Genomic DNA, 26,996 nt, shown 5'->3' with positions numbered 1-26,996 from the left:
AAACCTTACCTCAGTATACTAATATGCCTACTCAATTTGACATAGCAAAATACAGATGACAAACAAATAACAGAAGGTTCATACTTTTGCAGTAATTAGAATTTTTCATGATCAGTGAAAGCACAATTTAATTGAATGATAAGTTAGAATTTAAATAATAAACTCAATCTGAAGACAAGTGACCTATCGTCATCCTACATAATAAAAGCCTAATATGCAAATCAACTGAACTGTGGAATGATGGGTTGCTATGATGCACACTGACCAGCAGGGGGCAGACATTCAAGCGGGAGATGCCTCCAGCCTGCAGGCCCCAGGCCAGCCAAGGTGGGTGCCAGTGGGGGCCCCTCCCTGATCGCCCCACATAGGGAGGTGACCGGCAGCGGCAGCAGGGGATGGGGAGGTGAGTGGGCAGCGCCAGGTTGGCCAAGGCAGGTGCCAGGGGGGGCCCCCCGGATCGCCCCACCAGTCACCCCACAGATCAGCCTTGATCACCAGCCAGGCCTAGGGACCCTACCCATGCATGAATTTCGTGCATTAGGCCTCTAGTGAATTCATATTTAACATCTAAAGCATCAAAGCTTAATTTAAACTACAAATGTCTTCATCGTGCAGAAGATTCAGGTAAAAGAGCCTTCCAGTTTTTGTTGTTTTCAAGAAGCTTTTGTTTTATTGTTCCCTCGACAATGAACACACTGAGAAACCAGAAAAGGAAACCTACCTTTTTTGTTTGTGTGATCTCACTGTGACATTGCAGTGAAAGATCTTATAAGAACCTAATATAGAGCACAAGGATCTGTAAAACACTAGATTTTACTGTTTATAGCTAATAAATGGGAGGACTAAAGTGTATGTGAATTTATAACCTCTTTGGTCTACTTTACACTGTGGTTACTTTAAAAATACAAGTGAGAACATTCAGAATTTGTTACTTTGCACTAAAATCTAAGGGACAGACTGAGCACATTTAAGATGTATGGGACCCTATGTCCTAGCTTCTGTATCTGTACTTCAGAGAATGGATTAGAAAGACATTTAAGCTTATTAGATAGAAAGGTGTCATCTCCTCACATCAAGGTACATGAGGAGAAAAGTTCAAGAATTATAAATTCTTAGAAAACATTAAAAAATCCGTTGGGCTCTGGCAGGGAAAATGTCAACAAGTCAAAAGAAACTGGATGGCTATTGACCAGTTCCATGAAGGCAAGGCTGCAAGCCAAGATGGAATAATGCTTTCCCACCATGTGTCTAAGGCACACATGACACTAATCCTTTTTAATGGTCACAAAAGCTGACAACTTACTCAGCCTTAGAACTGAAGGCACAAAATCATCTCTGGGAATGACTCACCATAAACAGGTCTCGGGCACCAATGTCAACAGCTAACAGAAATGCCTTTTCAAATCTCTGGTACCTGTAAGGAAGAAAGGTTATCTATTAGTGGCAAGGAGAGAGCCATTTGTTTAATGTATTTATGTGTTATTGTTTTTGTTCTTCTGATGGTAAAAATATTTTCAAACAGTGGAGCCTTTGTCCATGGGGGTCTTTAGTGTGAGGTGATGTTGTGCTTAGGAGGAACTGAGGCCAGTGCCTGTGGAGGCCCTTCAGTGCCACGTCCGAGAACAAGCATAGCCTGGAGTGGGTGCTGCTGAATAGAGGGAAAGACAGCTTAGGAAATATTTTTTTCGTAACTTTTTACTATTTGTGCCTTGTAAAAGTATAAAAACTTAGAGACTGTAGCAAGATAAGAGTAATTAACACTTTAATTATACTTTGTGCGCCTAAGTTAAAAGTTGAGAAGTCAAATATTGACAAGAGTCATTTGTGAGTTTTTTAAAAAATACATCTTAGGCTGTTGTAAAATGACAATATAAGTGGTTTCTAACTATTTTTAAAAAATAATTCTTTTCTACTCTTTTTTCAATCTTCTTTTCCCCTAAAGCGTAATTTTGATAATTTTCTTTGAGTAAGTTTAATTTTAGGCTCAGATAAATGAGAAGAAACTGCAATTTAAATTAGTTAGCTTTATAGAAAGTTCAAGATATTGAGGGGAAAGTATGTCATGAACACATACAGTTGACTGTTGAACAACTGGGGGTTAGGGATGCCAACCCCCACAGAGCCAAAAATTCACCTCTAACTTTGACTCCCCCAAAGCTTAACTACAGTTGGGCCATGTTATCCATGGGAGGACTGGTTTCAGGACCCCCCACAATACCAAAATCTGCAGATGCTCATGTGTTATATAAAACAGTATAATGCATATAGTCAGCCCTCCACATCTGCAGATTCCCAACCATGGACAGAAAATATCGTTTTCAATCAGCAGTTTGTTAAATCCATGGATGTAAAACCCATGGAGGACCCACTGTATCTATTGAAAAAAAAAATCTGCATATAAGTGGACCCCTTTGTGGTTCAAAGCCATATTGTTTCAGGATCAACTCTGCACAGGGTTTTGGAAGGAAAGATCTTCTTTATTTTGCACGAAGGCTGAGATTTACATAGGTAAAACTGTCAATTTTTCTGACTCTAGAAATGACCAGGTAAATTACCAAGTTCTCTGTTCTCTATTTTATCATATTTCAAAAAAAACATATAGGAAGTATGGAATATTAACAGATTATACAAATTTTATTAGTAAAATAGCTAAAGAAATTAAAATTCAAACAAACAAGGCTTATTCTTATAACACAGGAGCTGGTAGGTCCAGAACTGTAAACACTTCAGTTTCCATGTTATGTTTGATGACTGTTATCTGTTCCTGGCCCTTCTTACTAGTATCTCCAGCATTTACCTGAATACATTTCAACTATAGGAGATCAGAAGGCAATTGTGTTTATTTTTGTTCCTGGAAGCTCCTGGTTCCTTGTAAATTCAGTGGGGGTGGGATGTAATGAGGCAGAGGACAGAGGATGAGCAAGTTGTACTACTTTTCCATACATTCACTGCCACCTGGCATTTACTCCCATTCCAGTGAAACTTTCCTGGCAATAGTAATCATCCATCTTCTTCTAATGATAAACTTAAAGGTCAGTTCTCATTGTGTGTGCCCTTGGGCCACCTCTGACTCTGTAAACTTCCCCTCCTTGAAAGCCTCTCTTTCCTGCATTTGCAAGTGCTATGCTTTGTTTTCCCATTTCTTAGATTTCATCTTCTTAGTCCTCTTTCCTAGTTCATTTTTCTCTGCCCACTCCATGAGCTGGCATACTATGGTCCGCTTTTACTTATATTTACTCAATCCAGTCTCCCAGGAACATTACCCACTCCCAGGGCCTGGGTAATTACATCAGTGACTCACAAATCTCTAGGATCCATCTCTCTTCCAGGCAGTTAAAATTAAACATGGCTAATATGTCCACTGATACATCACTTTGGCAACCACATATATGACTCATTGAAATTCAAGAGAGTGAAATTGGGACAAGTTAGGATGTACTCTTCATTCTAGATGAGAGGTAATGATGAATATTATGATAAAAATAAAAGAAAAAGGAACACTTGTGCACTGCTGGTGGGAATGCAGACTGGTGCAGCCACTATGGAAGACAGTATGGAGTTTCCTCAAAAAATTGAAAATGGAACTCCCATTTGACCCTGTGATCCCACTTCTAGGAATATATCCCAAGAAACCAGAAACACCAATCAGAAAGGATATATGCACCCCTATGTTCATAGCAGCACAATTCACCATAGCTAAGATCTGGAAACAGCCTAAGTGCCCATCAGTAGATGAATGGATTAGAACACTGTAGTACATCTACACGATGGAATACTATGCTGCTCTAAAAAGGAAGGAACTCTTACCATTTGCAACGGCATGGATGGAACTGGAGAGCATTATGCTAAGTGAAATAAACCAGTCAATGAAGGAAAAATACCACATGATCTCACTCATTCATGGATAATAGAGACCATTATAAACTTTTGAACAATAATAGATACAGAGGCAGAGCTGCCTCAAACAGATTGTCAAACTGCAGCAGGAAGGCCGGGGAGGGTTGGGGGGCAGGAGGGAGAGGGGTAAGAGATCAACCAAAGGACTTGTATGCATGCATATAAGCATAACCAATGGACATAAGACACTGGGGGATAGGGGAGGCTAGGGTACTGTCTAGGGCGGGGGGGGGGGAAATGGACACATATGCAATACCCTTTGTATTACTTTAAGCAATAAAAAAAAAAAAATAAAAGAAATGGCATTGGTATCTGGCAACCTGGTTTACCAGAAGTACCAAAAGAAGACCCCAACTTGATTGCTATAAAATATATGTTAGAATATATCACAGGACCCTAAAAAAAAAAAAGGAAATCTTCAACAAAATCCCTGATTGAAACTAGAGTGAGGATCCCTGAGCAGAGAACAAATGGGGGTTGGGGAAGGCAAGGCAGAGCTATACTCAGGGCTATTATCCTCAGGAAACTGGACCTTGAACAAGTTTTAAGGTTAAAGGTGCTAATAAGTCTGAGTCTTCTGATTAAGGCAGGAGCAAAAATTTTCCTACGTTATTAAACTTTGGCAGAAACAATTTAAAAATTCATGTCTAGATTAAAGTACTTTTGATACAAGCCCCCAGGATTACTATAAATTAAAATAAAGCAAATATGACCTCACAAGGATCATCAAATACACAAGGAAACAAGCTACCATAATGGAAAATTAGAAAATAAACAGGTTTATATATCCATGGGTTTCAGATAATTGAATTATTAAAGTTAGAATATAAAATAACTCAGAATATGATATTTATACTGAAAATAAACACACAATAAGATACAATAAAAATTACTAGGTAGGTTTTTCAAAGAATAAAACAGAACTTTTAGAAATGAAAATATTAATTATTAAAGTTAAATAACTTGGTACAGTTGAGAGAATTAGCAAGCTGAAAGATATATAAATAAGGAATTACAATGTTGCAGAGACAGGAGATAAAAAATATAAAGAGGTTGAGCAAGATAGAGATGAAAAGGTTTAACATGTCTACTCAGGGAATTAAATTAATGGCTGAGATGATATGAATCAATAAACACAAGAGGAACAATGTATATCAAGCAGGATAAATGGAACAAAATATATAATTATATGTTTGTAATGGAAATGCAGAACTCCAATAATAAAAATTCTTAAACATTGCCAAAGAAAAGACAGATCACCTACAAAGGAACTTCGAATAGACTGACACTAGACCTCTTTATAGCAACAATGGAAGGTAGAAGACAGTAGGAAAATATCTTCAAATTATGGAGAGAAAATAAGCATCAATCTTGTATGATGTAACAGTGGAACTCTCTTTCAACAATGAAAGCAAAATAAAGACCCTTCCAGGTTTACAAAAACTGAGCACATTCAACTGATTTTCAATAATGGGACTACTAGGGAGCATGCCTCAGGAAAAATGAAAATGACCTCAGGAAAAAAGTCTGAGAAGCAATTGCTTTTAAAAAAGGATTCAGTTAATATACAGGAAGATAAATATGCATGGCACACAGACACACAAAAGTTTTGGTATTTTTTAAGATCAGAAAATATTAATTAGCAATATCATGTAACTCAGAAGGGATTAATAATATCATGGAACCCGGCCACCTGGCTTTAAAACTTGCACCCTCTACCACAGTGCTGCTCTAATGCTACTGGAAAAGAATGAACTGTGTGCTAGAGGCTTATTGGCCCTTCTTCTTCAGATCAGGGCTCTGGTTGTTGGGTTTTCTGAGTTTAAGATGAGCAATGCCATGTTGCATTCATTAAAAAGGAATGATCAAATTGCTTCCACGTTTGGCTCCATATCAGAAAGGAGATCAGCCAGCTCCCTGTTGGCTCTATAGTATGTTAGGAACCCCAAATTCCATCATTTTGAACTTTACAAGTTTAGAACTAATGTCATTCAAAAGTTATCACACGATACTGTCAACTACAAGTACATTTTCTTTTACAAAATACCTCTAATGCTTGAGGTTCTGTGTTAGGAATCAAAGGATTGGAAAAACTGTTGACATTAGTCCTTGATCTTAGGCAACTCACAGTCTAGTAGGAGAGACAGCCATAAACAGTGATAACAACTATCACTTACTAAGTACTAAAATTTTATTTTCCTATAATTTTACTATTTTAATTAATTTGAAACCCAGCTAAAATTTCCCTCTACTTTGCATTGTGCCAAATTAACCACTGGATATAACTATTTTCTACCCATATTTTTTTCTCTATTTATAGACTATTTTTAAAGATAAACTATTTCTGATTAACTTATTACAGTTCAAAATAAGATACGAAAAAATAAAACTTTCTTATTTGTTTTTAATTTTTTGTTTTCAAAAATGAAAGTTTTATTAGCTTTTTTCATGAATCAATAAATACTGAGTGGTATTTAGAAGCCTCTGGAAAGAAAACTTGGAATTGGTTCTCTCCTTTTATCCCCCATATAAAATATATATAAATGTACACTAAAAGGACACATTTGAAGTCATTTGGCTGAGGAATAAACAGGTTTATTTTCATCCTTTGAAGGGAAAGAGTACATTTGGAAAGAGGGAGGCTCATAAAAACTGCGACTGAGTGCCCGGGGGTTGCTCACTCACAGAGGTGCTCCTCTCTGTGACACAACAGCAGGGTCTTATTTTTGAGTTGTTGGCTCTCCTAGGTCACATTCAGGGAACAGGCTAGATCCCTGCCATTCTTTTTCAAAAGGCTGAAATGCAGGAATTTAGAGGTAGAGGATTCTCTTCCCTTAACACTGTGTGCTGCTGTTTTGCTCACGCTCCTTTTCTAACAGGTATATCTGAGCTACCCCCCTCACCAGTTCCTGGTAGGTATGGGTCTGATGCTTACACTGGGAGTAGCTGCTCTGAGTAGGCCTCTTCCTTTGCAGAGCCCAGTACAGGGTGTGTTGAGGAGGAGGGGCTGTGGTGGAATGGGTACAGCTCTGCATGCCTGCTTCATTTTGGACCTAAACTGGACTCTTTATTTTGTGTAGGGATTTGTGAAGGCTTTAGGAATCTCCTGGCAATTCACAGGCATTGTTGAGGCACAACAAGGCAAGTTATAAGCTTTTATGATGCTCTTTACCTACACAAATTCAAATAGCCAACCTACATACTCTTTTAGGCCTTTCTTCTTTCCTGTTCCCAAGCCTGAAATTTGGTCAAATAATAAAAACTGTTTTGGAACAATGTAAAATGCTATATATCTTTAGTTTAAAAAGATGTTGGAACAATGTTAAATATGCAACACTTTCCTGTGCTTCCTATTTCTTATAGATAAAAACAATATAATTTCTTCTATTCAACTTTATGGGATTACAGTGATAAGTAAGTTAATATATGGAAATAAATCTGCTTCAGACATTAATATGAAGCCATTTTCAATGTTTACTGCTGATACATTTTGAATAGTATTATAATTCAGTAGCAAAACAATACACAAACTGAGTAGATGTTTAGTTATATCTTGAAATGAATAAATTTGAGGAGTCACAGAAAGTTATACTTGAAAATACAACAGCTGGAAGGCAGAACACCATTTAATATTCTGATTTAATCTGGGCTCAAAAGCAAAGAGGAAAGGAGCCTAGAGCCAGGTCTCCTGCAGTAAAGAAGGCTGTTGAGCATAGCCCCCTGCTATGGTTTGAATGCTGGTCCTCCTCCCTGCCCCCGTTTATACGTTTAAAACCTAATTCCCAACATTATGGTGTTAAGACCATTAGGTGGAGCCTTTGGAAAGTTACTAGGTCATGAGAGCAGAGACTGGTGAGTGGGATTAATATAAAAGAGGCCCGAGAGGGCCCCCTCACCCCTTCCACCAGGTGAGGACACAGAGAACCAGGAAGAGGGCCCTCACCAGAATGGGACCTTGCTGGTACCTTGATCTTGGACTTTCCACCCTCCAGAACCATGAGAAATAAGTTTCTACTGTTATAAACCACCCAATCTGTGGCATTTTGTTCTAGCAGCCCAAACGGACTAAGACAACCTCTGGGTGCCAGGCCCTTTCCCTCGCCTCCATTAAGTCCAGTGACACACATGCAGGAGCTCTGGGCCTTGGAAGCGTGTGTTCATTCCTTACAAACAGGTGAATCTGACATGAATTTACAGACTCCTGCTACATTTACGTCCTAGTGTACTAGCTTTTTAATGAAAATTGGTGAAGTACTTCTCTCTGTAAAACTAATTTAAAGCATTCATTTAATATTTCAGTCCTGCTCCTATTTTCCATGGTTTTTTAAAATTATCACTCACAATTTTTATTTGTGGACTACTTTACAGATGTAAAAATTTTCCCAGTAATTGCTTTATTGGATACAGTACTCCTTGAGATATGAAAGGCAGATGATGTCACTTCCCATTTTACAGATAAGAGCTTGTCAAAGATCTCTTAGTGTTTGGTAGAACTGGTATAAAAAGTCATATTCCTTAAATTCCACATATAAGTGAAACCCTATGGTGCTTGTCTTTCTCTGACTGGCTTATTTCATTTAGCATAATACTTTCCAAGTCCAACCATGCTGTCACAAAGGGTAAAATGTTCTTCCTTTTATTGGTAGAGTAGTATTCCATTATGTGAATATACCACAGCTTTTTATCTACTCATCTACTGATGGATACTTGGGCTGCTTCCAATGTGTGGGATTTAATGAACAAACTGAACTACCAAGCAAAATAAAGAGACTCACAGATTAGAGAGCAGGGAGACAGCTCTGGGGGTGGTAGGGTTGTGCATGTTGGGGGATGGAGAAGGGATTGAGCAATAAAGAAAATAAAAAGAGAGAGAGAACTAATGGACATGGACAACAGTGTGGTAATTTCTGGGGTGGGGAGGTTGTGTAGGTGGAGGAAGAAGAGGGCATAGAGGGGATAAATGGTGATTGGGGCTGCGGGGAAAGTCACATTCCTTTACTCCAATTAGCTTTTGTTTGTTTGCTTGTTTGTTTTTAAACTTCACCCAAGGATATTTTTCCACAGATTTTTAGAGGGAGTGGAAGAGAGAGGAAAAGACAGAGAGAAACATCTATATGAGAGAAACACATCAATTGGTTGCCTCCTGCATGAGCTCTGACCAGGAAAAGTAGCCAGGACCCTTTGGTCCACAGGTCGATGCCCCATCCACTGAGCCAAACCGGCTAGGGCTACTCCAATTAACTTTCAACTCCACCACAAACAGTTAGTTTAGATACAATGCAAGTTAAATTCATCACTTTGTAGGTTACAACTCATTTAAAAAACCCCAGAAACTTCTATATGGTCTACCTCAGTCTCTTAGGGATACTTTCCAGACCCTGAGAAAAGCCCTTGTTCCAACAGTGCACTCAGCTTTAACATAGTCCTCATCTTCTTCCTTGGAGTTGCTATATATCTTATCCCCTTTCTCCATTCTGCCCATTATCTCTATACCATCTCTTCTTTCTTTTTTCTACTCTCCATCTCTCCTCTGTCTCCTTTTCCCCCTTCTCCCTCCCTTCTACATTTATTTCTCAGTACTATCTCCCCAATGTTTGCATCTTAGCATAATCTGAGCACAACATTCTGGCTCCTGCATCTACATTTAAACATCAACAGTGACATCAAATGATATTGCAATATTTCTCTCATGCTTACAAAATAAAAATTTTCATTTCCAAAGCACATCCACAAACTTTAAAAAGTATATTTTCAAACAATCCAATTAGAAAATAGACAAAGGACATGAAGAGATATTTCACCAGAGCATACAGATGGAAAATAAACACATGAAAAGATCCTCAACATCATTGGCCATTAGAAAAATGCAAATAAAACCACAATGAAATATCAGTACACATCTATTATAACAGCTAAAGTTAAAAATAGTGACAATGCTGGCAAGGATGAGGAGAAACTGGATCTTTCATACATTGCTGATGAGAATGCAAAATGACACAGCCACTATAAAAATAGTATAGCAGCTTATATAGTACTAAAATCATACTACCTAGCATATGACTTAGTAAGCACACTCCTGGGCATTTATCAGAGAGAAGTGAAAACTCCTATCTACATGAAAACCTGCACATGGGTGTTAACAGAAGCTTTATATGTAACAGCCCCATCTAAACAACGAAAATGCCTCTTGACAAGTAAAATTCACGATTTCTGAAATTGTACTTATAGAATAACACTTATTTGTAGACTCAGATTGGCAGATTTATGTTGCCTCCTGTATGAGCTCTGACTAGGAATCCTACCCTGGATTCATGCACTGGTGGGATCCTTCAGCCCGGCCTGTGCCCTCTCACAATCCAGGACCCCTTGGGGGATGTCAGACTGCCAGTTTCGGCCCAATCCCTGCAGGCCAGGCCAAGGGACCCCACCAGTGCACAAATCTGTGCACCGGAACTCTAGTATACATATAAGATCTTCGGTTAATCTCTTCCTGCCCTCCCTTGTCCTACCTTCCCTTTGAGATTCATCAGTCTGTTCCGTGTTTCCATGCCTGTGTGTTGAGAATCTGCCCCCTGGTGGTCATTAGGTGTCATAGCTTCTGGCCCGTCACTTAGGCTTTTATAGTATACCAGAGGCCCAGTGCACAAAAATTTGTGCACTTGGTAGGGTCCCTCAGCCAGGGGATTGGGCCTAAGCTAGCAGTCCGACATCCCTCTGGCAGTCTGGGAGCCCTCAGGGGATGTCCACTTGGCAGCAGGGAGCAGGCCTAGCTGCAGTCGGACATCCCTAGCACTGCTGAGGAGGCGGGAGAGGCTCCCACCACCACCGCTATACTGGCAGCTGTCAGCCTGGCTTGTGGCTGAGCAGAGCTCCCCCGTGGGAGCACACTGACCACCAGGGGGCAGCTCCTGCATTGAGCGTCTGCCCCCGGGTGGTCAGTGTGTATCATAGTGATCAGTGATTCCCAGTTGCTCTGCTGTTAGGGTCAATTTGCATATTACCCTTTTATTATATAGGATAGAGGCCTGGTGCATGGGTGGGGGCTGGCTGGCTTGCCCTGAAGGGTGTCCCAGATCAGGGTGGGGGTCCCCACTGGGGTGCCACAGCTGGCCAGGGAAGGCGGGAAGCTTGGCTTCCTCCATCGCCCAGGGAACCAAGCCTCATGCTTGCTCCAGCTCCGTGGCTGCCAGCCGCCATCTTGGTTGGGTTAATTTGCATATAGTTATTCTGATTGGCTGGTGGGTGTGGCTTGGGCATAGCAAAGGTACGGTCAATTAGCATCTTTGTCTTTTATTAGTGTAGATACTAGAGGCCCTGTGCATGAAATTCATGCAGGGATGCGGGGGAGTATGTCCCTCAGCCCGGCCTGTGCTCTTGCAATCCGGGACCCCTCGGGTAGGGTCCCAAAGCCTGGCTGGCAATCAAGGCCTATTGGGGCTTTCCTTCCCCCGGCTGCCAGAAGCTGGGCCTACCCCCGCTGCTGCCACTGCTTGCCATCTGTGTAGTACTGCCCCCTCCTTCCCCACCACCGGTCATCTTCCTCTGCGGGCAACAGGTGTGGGGTGCAATCACCTGGCTGGCCTGGGCCTCCCTCTGCAGGGTGACTGATCGCAGGGCTCCCAGATCGATCGCCCAGTTGAGGAAGGCCCTAACCACTCAATTGGGGCTCTGCAATCAATCATTGCCACCCCCTTTCCACCCATTGATCGCCCCACCGGCTGGTGGCCTGGGCCTCCCTCTGCGGGGTGATCGTGGGGCAATGGCGGGACCCCTTGACCAATTGCATTGCACCCGCCTTGGCTGGCCTGGTGCCAGTGCGTGTCATAGCATGGTCTTCTGGATGGTTGTCCTGCTGTTTGGTCGATTTGCATATTATGCTTTTATTATGATAGACAGATGTAAAAAAGTGGTATCCATTCAAATATTTCCCCCCAAACAATGCTAAAAAATCAAGCTTTGCATCAGACTAAAGGGCAAATAATGGAAGTTTGTGTCTTGGGGTAACTTCAGAGTTATGAACTGGTTATCTGGAGAAATTTAAGCACTTGCTATCTTACGGTTAGAGTCTCAACTGTTAGATAATGTTAGTAAACATTTTTTTAATCATCAAAAGATAATCAAGGAAACTACTTTTCCTGCCTTACTCAAACCCTTATTACCTTTTATTTTTTTATTTTCTAAATTCTTTCCATTTTTTCCAACAAGAAAAATTCTTTAATTGCCACAATATGCCAAACATACAGATTTCTATTTTTTATTCTAGTTTAATTATGAACTTAATGTTCTTTTTAATATTCAACAATGAATACAAAGCAAAAATACCTTCAGAACCACCTCCAAGTCCCAAGCCCAGGTATAAGCAGATGTAAACACTTTTATTATTTTGTTATTATGGATTGTGACTTTTCTTACCTTCCACTTACATATTAAGTATCAAAATAAAGGATTTAAAAACCTAACAGTTTTAATGGGGGTTCCCTTAGACATCTATATCCAGTGAGTGAACCACCATTATTTCTTTCTCTCAAGGAAAACCTTTCTGTTTTACTAACCTCTTACTATTTAGCAACTTCTCAACAGTCGGTGTTTATCTCGGAACACAAGTACAGTACAGCATTCTCAGCAAGGTGCTTCAGGCTAAAAACAGATGTTAATTAAAAATGCAGATAACAACCCAGGCACCTGTTCTTCCACACTTCTTGTGCTCAAGCCCCAGTCTGTCAAATCCCATCCTTTATTTCAATAATTCTCTGCAGCCTCTCTTCCATTCCAGCTGTAGGTCTTTCACTGTATTGATCATTTAAACTGAACAGGAAAGCCATGTTCTACTGAGCGAACCTATCAGGATGACTACACAGTCAGCTCACGGAACCAAATGTACTTCATTCTAATGATAAATGTCAATTGTCCGGATGTGATATCTAAACAATTTTAATTATGGGAACATGAATTTAGTCAATTAGTTAAATTTATGTATGTCCCTCTTCCATCTCTTGCAGATCTCAATAGTGTGTGCTCGTGGCAGGGGAAGATGAAGAAAAGGAAGGACATGTATCTAGCACTGAGAAAGGCCAGGTCAGAATTTATAGTGACCTTCCTTAATCACCTACATATAGTCAGAAAAGACTAAGGCTCTTGAAGAGTAACTATAGATAAGTCACTGAAAAGGAAATAAACTATAGGGTGTCTGCCAAAAGTATATAAACACTTTATTTTACTTTATTTTTTTATTGCTTAAAGTAATACAAAGGGTATTACATATGTGTCCTTCCCGCCCCCCCCCCGCCCTTGACAGTCCCCTAGCCTCCCCTACCCCCCAGTGTCTTATGTCCATTGGTTATGCTTATATGCATGCATACAAGTCCTTTGGTTGATCTCTTACCCCCCTCCCTCCTGCCCCCCAACCCTCCCCAGCCTTCCCGCTGCAGTTTGACAATCTGTTTGAGGCAGCTCTGCCTCTGTATCTATTATTGTTCAAAAGTTTATAATGGTCTCTATTATCCATGAATGAGTGAGATCATGTGGTATTTTTCCTTCATTGACTGGTTTATTTCACTTAGCATAATGCTCTCCAGTTCTAAACACTTTAAATAATTATTAATTCCAATCGGTTAAGTCTAAAAAGAAAGAAACATAAATCGAGCTATCAAAAATGTATGTGTATACATTTGTTTGGGACACCTTATATATAAAAGTGATAAAATGGAGAAGAACTAAGTGAGAATATGTCATAAAGAATTATACAGTGGTTCATATAAAGTAATCAAGACTAATAGACAAGTAATATTGTGGCAAAAATAGTAGTGAGATAAAAAATGTATAAATTGGACTATTCTGAAACTGATCACCAACCCTGACCCTAAATTATACTAAGCATGGGTTACATCCTCAGCAGACACAACAACATAGAGCTTTGAGCTCTATTCTCCACTCGGCATAGTGGGTGGCACAAAGTAAATAATTATTTGTTGAGTGAATAATTTTTTAAAGAAAAATTTGGAGAAGATTCTGTAGAGAGCAAAAATAAAGAAGCAGTTTGAAACTAAAGCCTCCTGAGTCTAGTCACACCATGTAGGGTAGAAAACTCCTCCTGTTCCATTTTATGCTGGTAGTAGATGGCCTGGCCGAGCACCAGCCTAATCTCTCATTCTTCTGCCGACAGTAGAAGTGAGGGAAGTGAAGAGAGAGTAGCATCTCAAGGAATTTCACCTGAAAATTTGGAGTGGAGGAGGCTTTTAATTTTTCCTTTTTATTGAGGTATTGTCACATGAATATCCTGGTAAAATCAGTAGAATCTCATTTTTATATGTTAAGAGTGTGTATGTGTGTGTGTGTGTGTGTGTGTGTGTGCGTGTGCGTGTGTGTAGGGGGTAGGGGAAGAAGGACAAGAAAAGGGAGAGAAAGAGAAGAGAGGTTCCTAGAAAGTAAAACACTATACCAATCAAAGAGTGTGCAGAAAATGTGTTAATCTTATCTGGGTCATCAGTGATATTTGTGTTAACAGTGCAGTTTCAAGACTATGAATAGGACTCAGTACTGTCAGAAGCAACTATGGATGGGCTTTTAGGGTTTTAAAAAATGTACTAAGAGGCTTCCACTTCTAAGAGTGATAGAAATACTTTTCCAATCCCTCCCTCTAAGTACAATTTTAAAACCTTGACTTATATATAAAAACAAACATAAGAGTATGAAAGGTGGAGAGAAGGCAGGCCAGCTTAGGAACCTTGGGACCCAAGGAAAACCAGTGGTAAGTTTCTGATGTTCATTTTGCCTCATGTATTCCAGAACTGAAATTAGAGAAGTCAGCGACCCAAACATGCCAATGGGTACAGAGAAGAAAAAGAGCCCGAACAAAAGTCTGATTTCTCTAGCCAAAGGACCAGGCAATGGACAGCATAGCAAGAGAGAAAACTTTCTAGAAATAACTGCTTTACACCAGCCAAACACCAAGCAACACTGTGGCCCCACCCATACCAGCAATAGCTAATGGCTTTCAACCTTGCCAGACTAAAACAGGAGTCCCACACCCTCCCCTAATCCTCTTCCCTCAATAGGATGATGTCAGAGAAGGCTGAGTAGAAAAATGGAATTTGCTTCCCTTCTAGGCAATATGGTACTGGGAATATTAGATAACCACATGTAAATGAATGAATGTGGATCACTACTTCACACCATCTACACTAATAAAAGAGAAACATGGTAATTGGCATATGACCGCTACCCTTTCCATTGGCTAATCAGCGAGATATGCAAATTAACTGTCAGCCAAGATGGTGGCCAGCAGCCAGGCAGCTTGAAACTAACATGAAGCTTGCTTGCCTCAGTGACGGAGGATTGTTGGAGGAAACCAACGTTCCCCGCCTGCGGCTGCAGGCCTCTGAGCCTGCAGTTTAAGAAACATTGTAACAAATACCGCCGGACTTCAGCCAGCAAATTCGCAACATTGTAAGCAAAGGCCAGAAACCTACTTTCAGCCAGGGAGGCCCAAGAGCTGGAGTCAAGCCTCAAGGTAAAGCTGGCCCAGAATAAAAAAGAAAAAAAGAGCAGTTGGGAACTTCAGTCACTCCCAGCCTGAAAACAGCCCTCAGCCCCTCACCCAGACTGGCCAGGCACCCCAGTGGGGACCCCCACCCTGATCCAGGACACCCTTCAGGGCAAACCAGCCGGCCCCACCCATGCACCAGGCCTCTACCCTACACAGTAAAAGGGTAATATGCCTCCCGGCACCGGGATCAGAGTGACAGGGGGCAGCGCCCAAACCCCCTGATCGCCCTGCGGCTCTGTGTGTGACAGGGGGCGGGGCCCCAACCCCCTGAGCAGCCCTGCTCTGTGCCTGATAGGGGGGAGCTCCCCAACCCCCCTCCCCCACGGGCCCTGCTCTGTGTGTGATGGGGTAGAGCCATAACCTCCCCATTGGCCCTGCCCTGAGTGTGAGAGTGGCGGCGCCCGAACCCCCTGATCGGCCCTGCTCTGAGCCCGACCAGGGGCTGCACCTAGGGATTGGGCCTGCCCTCTGCCACCCGGTAGCAGGCCTAAGCCAGCAGGTTGTTATCTCCCGAGGGGTCCCAGACTGCAAGAGGGCACAGGCCGGGCTGAGAGACTCCCCCTCCTCCCCGAGTGCACAAATTTTTGTGCACCGGGCCTCTAGTCTTATATAATGAAAGGCTAATATGCAAATGGTCCCCTCAACGGGGAGTTTGACCTGAGTTTGACCAGGGGCAGGACTGGCTGGCCAACCTCCTGTGACCCCTCCCCCAGCCAGCTCTGCCCCCGATCGGCCCCCCAACCCTGATCTTGCACTGGGCCTCTAGTCTATATAATAAAAGCCTTAGCAACCATTATGGCAGAACAACCAGAACGACTGGTCGCCATGATGTGCACTGACCACCAGGGGGCAGATGCTCAATGCAGGAGCTGCTCCTGGGTGGTGAGTGTACTCCCACAGGGGGAGCGCCGCTCAGCCAGGCTTAAAGCTGGCGAGTGCAGCAGTGGAGGCAGGAGCGAGCTGAGTGGTAAGGAGCAGCGAGCAGGCAGGCGGTAAGGAGTGAAGGCTCCTGGACTGCGAGAGTGCACAGGCTGGGCTGAGGGACCCTGCTCCCAGTGCACAAATTTCATGCACTGGGCCTCTAGTATATAAATATTAACTCAAAATGGATCAAAGTTATAAACGTAACAGCTTAAACTATAAAATTCTTAGAATGAAACAGGAATAAATCTTCCTGACCTCAGATTAGACAATGGCTTCTTTTTAAAAATTTTTTTTTTTACTCACCCAAGGATATGTTTTCATTGCTTTTTATAGAAAGAGGGAGGGAGAGAGAATGGAAGAAAGAAACATTGATGTGAGAAATAAAAATCAATCAGTTGTCTCTTGTATGCGCCCCAACTGGAGTCCACCTAGGAATTGAACATTTCCCTAACAGGAATCGAACATGCCACCTTTGAGTGTGTGGGACTGTGCCACAATGCTCCAACCAACTGAGCTACCAGACCAGGCAGCCAATGGTTTCTTAAATATGACACTGAAAGCACAAACCACAAAATAAAAAGTCAAAAAACTGGACTTCATAAAAAAGAAAAACCTTTTGTGTACCAAGCACTATCCGAAAAGTGAAAATGGAAGAAAATACTTACAAATAATATATCTGAAAAGGGTCTAGTATCCAGAATGGATAAAGAATTCTCAACAATAAAAAGACACACAGCCCAATTAATTGCTGCCCACCATTCCTTCTTGCATCTCCTATCTTCCTTCCTTCTAGTTCTCTCAGGGAAGACATTGCCCTTCAAGGACTGTGGATTGATGTGGGGTCTCTGACCTCATCTCCTAGGTCACTTCAGCCCAAAGCTTTGTCTCTGACTGAGTACACAGCCTTTGTAAACCAAGCACCTCACTGCCAGCAGATGCCTTCAAGGCAAACTTTGAATTTGCTTACTCTTATGGAATCAAGCATCCTTGTCATTTCAATCTTTGAGTGTTTCCCTTACTTTTCTGCCAGGTCAACCATGCTTTAAACAAGTATTTTAAACACATTAGCTAGCATTTTAGATTTTCTAACCAGGAAGTTTTCTCTGAAGATCATTCTGTCTTATTCCCTAAATATTCTTTGGTGATTATTTTAGTATTCGTATTCTTTGAATGCATTTCATATAATTGTTTCATTTACTGTGTATGGTCCATTACTGAAAAGTATAACTGAAAAAGCCATTTAGAAATTGAATTAGTTAATAACATTTTTAGTTACAAAACAAGTATTTTTTTGCCTATCATGTATATTTTGCATAAGCTAGGAACCACTTTCAAAAGACGAGTTTCTAGTGCCCCCCACCCCGAATCTAAGTGTAAATATTGACTTAATATATAGTTCCCCTCAGTATCTTATTATAAAACTGTTCAAACATTCAAGAAAGTTGAAAAGATATTTATTTAGCACACAGATTCTATCACTGTCACATTACAATATTGTTTAATCACATATCTACCAATCTCCCTTTCTATCCATCAGTTCATATCACTTTCTTATTGCATTGCAAAGGAAAATGCAGACATCAATACACTTCCCCACAAATACGTCATAAACTATTTTTATTCCTAGGTAATAAAGCTTCCTTTCCTAATATTTTGCTTATTCTTTCATAAGTTTTTATAAAGCATGACTCTCGGTCACAATCACATTATACCATTTGGGTCAGAAAACAAGTCTTATAGTTAAGAGGAGAATAAGTAAAATAAATTATTAATCCTTTATATTTCCATGTTAGTAAAATAAGCTTCATATATGGCACATGCATTTGAAATGTTTTAATACCTAGAAGTTGCTATTATAGTTTCTATTTATCTACATTAATAAAAGACAAACATGCAAATTGACCGTACCTTTGCTATGCTTTAAGCTACTCCCACCAGCCAATTAGAGAGACTATATGCAAATTAACCCAACCAAGATGGCGGCCAGCAGCCACGGAGCTGGAGCAAGCACGAGGCTTGGTTGCCCCAATGATGGAGGAAGCCAAGCTTCCTGCCTGCCGCAGCCAGCTCTGAGCTCCACTCAAAGCAACAAAGTTTCAATTATAGAAGGTAAATAAACCCCAGACCTGCTTTCAGTTGGCTGTGGCCATGAAGCTGGAGCGAGCAGGAGGCTTGGATTGCCCCTGGCGATGGAGGAAGCCAAGCTTCCCTCCCGCCCGCCCTGGCTGGCTCTGAGCTCCTCTCTAGGCTACAAAGTTTCAATTATAGAAGGTAAATAAATCCCAGAATGAAAAAAGAAAAAAGTAAAAAAGGAGAGGCTGGGAGCGTCCATCGCTGGGGGGGGGGGGGGTTTGGTCAGCCTGAAAATGGCCCTCAGCCCCTCACCCAAACTGGCCAGGCACCCCAGTGGGGATGACCCACCCTAAAGGGGGTATGGCCAGCCTGAAAAAAGCCATCAGCCCCTCACCTGGGCTGGCCAAACCTCCATGGGGTGAGGGTCCCCACTTGAGGGGAGGGCTTGACCAGCCTGCGAACAGCCATCAGCTCCTCACCCAGGCTGGCCAGGCAACACAGTGGGGACCCCTTGAAGGGGGTGTGACCAGCCTGCAAACAGCCATCAGCCCCTCACCCAGTCTGGCCAGGCACACCACTGGGGACCCTCATTGTGAAGGGGGTATGACCAGCCTGAAAACACCCAACAGCCCCTCACCCAGGCTGGCCAGGCACCCCAGCGGGACACCCGCCCTGATCCACGACACCCTTCAGGGCAAACCAGCTGGCCCCCACCCATGCACCAGGCCTCTATCCTATATAATAAAAGGGTAATATGCAAACTGACCCTAACATCAGAACGACTGGGGATCACTGGTCACTATGACACACACTGACCACCAGGGAGCAGACGCTCAATGCAGGAGCTGCCCCCTGGTGGTCAGTGTGCTCCCACAGGGGGAGCTCTGCTCAGCCACAAGCCAGGCTGCCAGCTGCCAGTACAGCAGTGGTGGTGGGACCCTCTCCCACCTCCTCAGCAGCACTAAGAATGTCCGACTGCAGCTTAGGCCTGCTCCCCGCTGGCAAGTGGACATCCCCCGAGGGCTCTTGGGCTGCCAGTGGGATGTCTGATTGGCAGCTTAGGCCCAATCCCCTGGGGAGCGGGCCTAAGCCAGTAGGTGGTCATCCCCCGAGGGGTCCCAGACTGTGAGAAGGCACAAGCTGGGCTGAGGGACCTCTCCCCCCCGAAGTGCACAAATTTTTGTGCACCGGGCCTCTAGTTTATAATAAAAGCTCCTACGTGTTGGTATTTCCCTATTCAGTAATTCTGGAGTGCTATTCAATTTCATGGAGGCTGAGAAGTAAACAATCACCTCGTGAACTTAATTTAGGCAAAGCGCACTGGCCTTTTCTGATATTGTGATTTATAATAAGAAATATATAGTTGGTCTTTGTCTTGTTCCTCGTACAGAGCTCCTAAAACTCTTGGAATTTCCTAGGTGATAGAGCAAATGGTTACCACCAAATGGCCAATAAAAAATCAAATAGACTATGTAATTGAAAGTAGAAGATGAAGAAATTGTGTTGTTTCTGCCAAAGCAAGACCAGGAGCAGACTGGTACTAAACATGAACTGTTAATATCAAACACTGGAGTAAAGCTGAAGAGTAATAAAAGAATTGTAGTGCCAAAATATGTGAATAACATTTCTAATGGACTTAAAATTCACATAAAATATAGATTTGCACTGTTAAACTTAAGTGACCAAGAACCAGAACTGCAGACTGACACTAGAAATATCATTTGGAAAGAATGCACAAAGACAATGCTGGAAGTAGAAAGGAAAGAAAGAAAAAAAAAGATGCTTGAGAGGAGAAAAACTAAAAACTGTCAGAGACAGGGGAGAGGCAAAAGCAAAAGGTGACCAAAGTAGGGTTAGAAACCTGAATGCAGTTTTTCAACAACTATCATTTAGAAATAAAGAGAACGTTTACAATAGTCAATGTAAGGAGATAGAAGAGAACAAAAAAGAAAAAATCAGAGATCTCTACCAGAAAATGCAAGAAATAACAGGGAAATTCAAACCTAGATGAAGAATGCTGAATACTAATAAGGAAGCACATTATCTGACCAGGAAAAAATAAAGGGAAAGGATGTTCATGGATTCCCTCTATTTACGGAAATTCTCTACAGAAAAGACAAAAGGATGACAGATACTTTAGCAGAATATTCCTATAAGAACGAACCTGCAATCTAAACAGTGAAGTAAAAGCTGCCCTGAATGAACTGGGAAGAAATAAATCACCAGGAGTAAATGAGATACAAAGAGAATTATTTCAAGCCACCAGCAGTGAATCCGTCAGAATCCTCACAAAAATATGCCAACAAATATGGAAAACAAAACAACGGCTTACTGATTGGAAAGGTTCAATGTACTTCCCAGTTTTCAGGAAGGAGATGCCAAAGAGTACAGTATCTACAGGACTGTTGCTCTAATTCCCCATGCAAGTACGGTGATGTTCAAGGTGAAGCCATAAAGGCTTCCGCCTTATATGAAGTAGGAAATGTAGGATTTTCAGCTGGGTTCAAAAAGGAAGAGGCACTTGAGACCTGATTGGGAGCACTTGCTGGATACTGCACTGCTCCGAAGAATATCAGAAGGTTAGACTAACTTTTGACTGTGTAGATCATGCGAAGCTGGCAGTTGTTGCTCTGAAAGAATGGGTGTGCCTCAGCACTTGATTGCCCTGATGTGTAACCTGTATTGTGGACAGGAAGCCACTGCCAGGACAGAATATGGAGAAACTGGTTTCCTATAGGGGAAGGTGTCACACCTTTTATTTCCTTGTTTGTTTAATGTGTACACTGAACATATTAAAAAAAACAAAACTGGACTAGACTCAGAGGAAGGAGCAGTTAAAATTGGTGAAAGAAATATATGCAGATGATATCACCTTACTGGCAGAATGTAGCAATGACTTGAAATGACTTCTGATGAAACTGAAAGAAGAAAGTACCAAAGCAGGACTGCATTTGAAGATGAAGACAACAAAAATCATGACTACTGAAGAGATGCACAACTTCTAACAAACAATGAAGGCACTGAAATTGCTTACCTTGGTACATCAGCAATTTAAATGGAGACTGCAGCCAAAAAAATCAAGAGGAGGGGAGACTCAGAAGGGCAGCAATGGACGAATTAGGAAAGATTACTAAGAGCAGAGCTGTGCCATTAGAGACCAAGGCTAGGATCATCCACACCCTCCTCTTCCTAAATGCTGTGTACAGATACAAAAGTTGGACAGTGATGGAAGTTGACAGGGAAAAAAAAGATTCATTTGAAATATGGGGTTGGAGGAGAACTCTATGGATTCCCTGGACTGCCAGAAAGAGGAATAAGTAGATCATAGAGCAAATTAAGCCTGACACATTGGTGGAGACAAAACTGAAGTTGTCTTTCTTTTTTTTTTTTTTTTTTAAAAAAAATATTTTTATTGATTTTTTTTTTACAGAGAGGAAGGGAGAGGGACAGAGAGATAGAAACATCGATGAGAGAGAAACATCGATCAGCTGCCTCCTGCACACTCTCTGCTGGTGATGTGCCTGCAACCAAGGCACATGCCCTTGACCGGAATCGAACCTGGGACCCTTCAGTCTGCAGGCCGACACTCTATCCACTGAGCCAAACCAGTTAGGGCTGAAGTTGTCTTTCTTTAGACACATCATGAGAAGACAAGGTTCTTTGGAAAAGACGATAATGCTGGGAAAAACAGAAGGCAGCAGGAGAAGAGGAAGATCAAATATGAGATGGATTGGCTCCATAAAAGAAGCCATAGGCATGAGTTTACAGGAGCTGAGCAGGGCTGTTAAGGACAGGACATTGTGGGCATCACTCATTCATAGGGTTGCCAGGAGTCGGAGCTGTCTCAAAAACACATCACACACACACACACACACACACACACACACACACACACACACACACACACTCAAGCCAAAAAAGGTGAAAGTAAAGTCTTTTGTTATTCATAACAATCTCCTTTCAACCACACCTCAGTTTATATTAATGAGGTGATTTTCAAAAGCCCCTATAGATGGAGCTGGTTATCAGAAGAACCACATGATTAGAGGGTACCCTGCCCCAGACCTTCAGGATAGGGATGCCCATGGATTCCCTCTAATTATCAACATAAAAACAAAATTGTCTCAAAAAAACTTTACGTTAGTAACTCACACAGTATAATTGTTTATTATCACAAATTCACACTATAATACTCACTCTTCCTATGGTTGCATGAAATTAAAATCAATCTAATATTTTATTCTTCTTAATCAACAGTTCAATCTGGACTCAGGCAATCTGAGTCAACGGCTTTGCCAATGAGTGATCGTAAGCACAACCCTACTCTGCACAGCATTCCTTTTTTCTCATCTTTAACTTAAAATTCTGTATAATGATGTTTACTGTTTAGGACTTAGTCCATTATGTAATAACTTTTTTTAGAGTATTAAAATACCGCCTAGCCAAAGTACAGGGAGTAATGTGATGCTAGAACTTCATAAATACAAAAAAGTCTTTGGCCTGTTTCTCTTCCCTTAAGCAGAACTTCTTGGCAGCAGATTAAAGAAAAGAAGGGCTCCAACTTTAAGCTATCTCATTTAATTTCCTCTAAACTTACTTTTGTTTTTTCATAATGCCACGTATAGCCTACTATCAAAAGAACTAATAAACAGTCATTATAACAGAAATAGTAGCAAAGCATGCATAGAAGGAAACATGAAAAACCTAGTATATCCCAAGGGAAAAACGTTCAATTCCTGATGTAACCACACAGAAAAGCTACAATCTAATAATAACAACAATAATAGACACCTCATCAAAGCACATAAAAAAAATAGAATATTGCATTTGAGGAAAAAAAATAACAAAAAAAGTGCATACCTGTAGCATATGTGAGTATTAGCAGGCTATGAGCATTCTAGGGCCAGGAGCATAGAGTAATGACTATCACATTATGAAACATAATGCTAATGCACAAACTAATCCCTGCACAAAATCACAGAGGCCAGAGACACAGTGAGGCCACCGAGAGTATGCCTCCAAAACGCCCGTTTCATTCATGTTAATCTGTTGTGTTCTTCAGGAAAGAAGGGAACTCATTAATTTTTCCTAGGAACAGGGAAAACAAAATAATAGTGAGAGCAAAGAACAAAGCCCTCGGTCCAACGACAGCGACAGTGTTTTTGGCATAGGTTCATATGTAGAAGACTGCCTCGTTCAGGGTGAAAAGTCTCTTGAAATATGCTAATGTAATTCAGATTAAAAGGCAAAATTCAATTTCAGATCACAACCCATACAATATATTAACATTCCTCCGCTTCTAAAATGACTGTTTTCCAAAGGCCTCCCTATTGGATAGAGATAAAAGTACCACTTTATATATAGTTCACTCAATTGCCAACTGATACTATCCCCTTAAAAGGGTTGTTCTAAGAAAAAAAGAAGAGAATATATATATATTCAATAGAGTTCAATAGAGTTATAGCAAATTTATATTTTAAGTAAAATTAAAATTCTAAACTCAATTACTTCTTTTTGGTGCATGGAGTGGAGAATTTTATTACTTTCTGTTATAAAATATATCATATATAAAAAGTATACAAAATGTACACATTCAGCTAAAAGAATAGCCATTTTTAATTGGCTCCGATATATACCCCATTGACCTTAAGAAATGGAATGTTACTAAGACCTTGGAGGCTCATATGACTATTCCTAGATTTCTCTCAACCCACCCTGCACTATCCTAGATTTTGTGCTAATCACTTCTTTGTTTTCATTTATAGTATTTCTAAACTATATTATATGTACCTATACATACAGTATAGTTTATATGTATTTCTAAATATTTATATGTATTTCTAAACTAACTATATCTACCGATCTATCATCTATCTCTGTCAACCCATTCATCTTCCATCCATTTTTTGAACTTTATATATATGGGATATGCTATATGTATTTGTCCTTCAACTTTTACATTACTTTTCTCAGAGTAACTTACTGACATTAACTAATTTTTCATATAACACCTAAGGTTAAAAATGTTTATTATATCCATTTTAAAGCAGAGAAAAAGAGGCACAGTATAGCTAGCAACTTGCCACAACACGAGAGGACAATGGACAAATCTTTCCACAGTAATTTTGAAAGTAAAGCAAACCAACGACTGTCTCAGAGCTTTTTATAGCACATTTGTATTTTTAGCTTCAGTGAAAATAAAGTATTTCTCTAGTGCCCGAAGCACAATTAAGTTAGTTTTTTTTTTATGTTAATATTTTTAAATTGCCTTTACCCGGCAGTTATTTTTTGCTTTCACACTAAAGGGGGAGTTCTATTAAAGTGTGCTGTTGATGTAAAAGCCCTAAACAACATTGAAATATATTAGTTAAAAGGAAAACAAGAATGAATTAAATAAAGGATATCAAGAGAAGATTTGTTTTTCTCTTAGGGCAGCAGTTTTCAACTAGTGTGTCGCAGGAAGTTTTAAAACATGCAATACCTGACGATGCAGTCAAGGACACTGACTTCTTTTCCCTTAGACTGTCAAATTAAAAAATGACTACGACCAACACAACAATAGCCATCCGATGTGAATGAATCAAAATTATACCTTATTTTTTGTCAGACTGGCAAAAACATTTTTTTTGGTGCGCCGCAGACTTTTAGTAATTAGTTTATGTGTGCCATGAGAAGGAAAAAGGTTGAAAATTGCTGCCTTAGGGTGTTATAAAACCAGTACACATAATATGGGATGTTCCCATTAAAGAACATGGCTCCTTATGTAGGTATTAGTTTAACACTAATCAATCCAAAGATATCATTCACCTGAGCAAGTGGTGGAAGAATCTCCTTGCATATTTGCTGATTTGGTCTCTATATTCCAATATAGTTGTGTCCAGGAGTGGTCTTGTTGGAGCATAGAAGGTTCCAAGGCTTGCCTCGAGCTGTGCTGTGGAATTCAAACATAGCAGCACTAAAACAAGTGAAACTCCTTCAATTACAACAGAATACTCATGTTTGCAGTCAGTCAGGTTTTGCAAACTTGGATGAAATGTGAGCTTGTTGCAGGAAAGATGAAATTAGAATATGACAGCTGGTACAAAAACAAACCTGTGTATAAACTTTCACTTGAAGCAAAGCTGACAATGACTTTGAACAACGAAAAGCTGTCAAAACTGAAGAAATCCATAATGAATCAACCTCTCACCACAAATGGGTAATTAAAACAGTGACTCATCAAAGTAACACAGTTTGAACTAGTATTTCAAGTAAAATCAACTTACTTCGTGCTCAAACATTTACTCTCCTTAGTTGAAGGGCAAAAACTAACTTGTCCACATTGAGCCCTGAAATATTAGAAATCTTTTAAAAAATAATACAAATAAAAATAGCCTTATTGTAATAGAGATTTTACTACCTACTAAAACTTTAAAGAAACAGTGCAAGTCCCTTTATCTTCCCTAAATCCTGTCCTCAACAATAAGATTGTTGGTTTTGTCCAGGTGTGAAAGCTAACACTCCTGGGAGGGACGACATGCTAATCTGCTCTGGGTCACCTGACACCTTCCTAGGAAAGGGCAGGTTTTGATAAACCAGAGTGCTTAGAACTAGAAGAAAGGGGCACAGTCTGCCAACTTCACAACTTTACCAAGACATGCCTATAGGGTTGTATTTCCTCCCAGAAATACCTGGAAGTTATCTAGTTACCATAATGGTGAGAGTATGAGTAGATAGAGCACTACAGTTCACAGTAAGACTCCACTGATTCTTATGCTACTTACTAGCACTTGGTTGAATAAACAGTTTTTTATTTAGCAAAATTCTTTAGTTTTAGGCATCTTTGGTTGTGAAAGTATTAAATAGCTCATCAGAGTAATTGCTATAGGCTTGGCTAAGCTATAAGTAATTTCTTTTTTAATCTCAAATCTAGACAGTGAAGTAAGATGAACTTTAGAGGTATTTTCTTTCAAAGCAGCAGTCAATTTAGATTAAAATTGAATACAGTAATGCTATTGTGAAAACAAGCCAGATTCTCTTGCCATTGCTTGTTTTCTTGACAGCATGTTTTGTACATCTGAAACGTTCAAGCCTACATGAAATACTCGTAACTCCCAGCACAGTTATAGATTCATTAGATAGCCCAGCTTGATGTTTAAGACAGAAATGACGGCCTCGAAGATAACCACAATGTGGCTACAAATAAAAGAGCCCACTGGGTTCCACTAATAAAAGAAAAACAAATTACCATGTCAAATTTGTTAGATTCAGATAGAATAAATCTCAATAGAAAAGAATTCTGAATGTTTTAGAAATGTGTTTTGCAGTTACTTAGGGGAAAATACATATACCTATCTAAATGTACATATTCTGATAACCTAGCATCATGCAAGCAGTTTTTAAATAGCCTATAATCATACAAGCTTTTTATTTCCATATCTCCCCAATATCGTTCCTGGAAATACACTTTATTAATGCAAAAATCTGATAATGTCCACTTGTGAATTACCTAATAATCTTTCTTAGAATACAGAAATCTTAAAATACAAATTCACTAAGGTGTTAGTAATTTCTCAGT

At 40.5% G+C, this 26,996-nt stretch overlaps 1 protein-coding gene across 3 annotated transcripts in view; it reads right to left on the bottom strand.

Annotated features, from left to right (window-relative positions):
* Positions 1 to 26,996, bottom strand: part of WDPCP (WD repeat containing planar cell polarity effector) — a 272,798-nt gene that overhangs the window by 113,607 nt on the left and 132,195 nt on the right. For all 3 annotated transcript variants that reach the window (XM_059659666.1, XM_059659667.1, XM_059659668.1), the window contains exons 12-13: positions 25,247 to 25,370; positions 1,351 to 1,414 (exon numbers count right to left, since the gene is read on the bottom strand). In XM_059659666.1, coding sequence (XP_059515649.1) covers positions 1,351 to 1,414; positions 25,247 to 25,370 — 188 coding nt within the window. The remainder of the gene's footprint in view (positions 1 to 1,350; positions 1,415 to 25,246; positions 25,371 to 26,996) is intronic.

This window comes from Myotis daubentonii, chromosome 12, assembly GCF_963259705.1.
Source record: "Myotis daubentonii chromosome 12, mMyoDau2.1, whole genome shotgun sequence".
Lineage (NCBI taxonomy): Eukaryota > Metazoa > Chordata > Mammalia > Chiroptera > Vespertilionidae > Myotis > Myotis daubentonii.
Note: the sequence above shows the minus strand (reverse complement) of the source record. Positions and strands in the feature narration are given on the sequence as shown.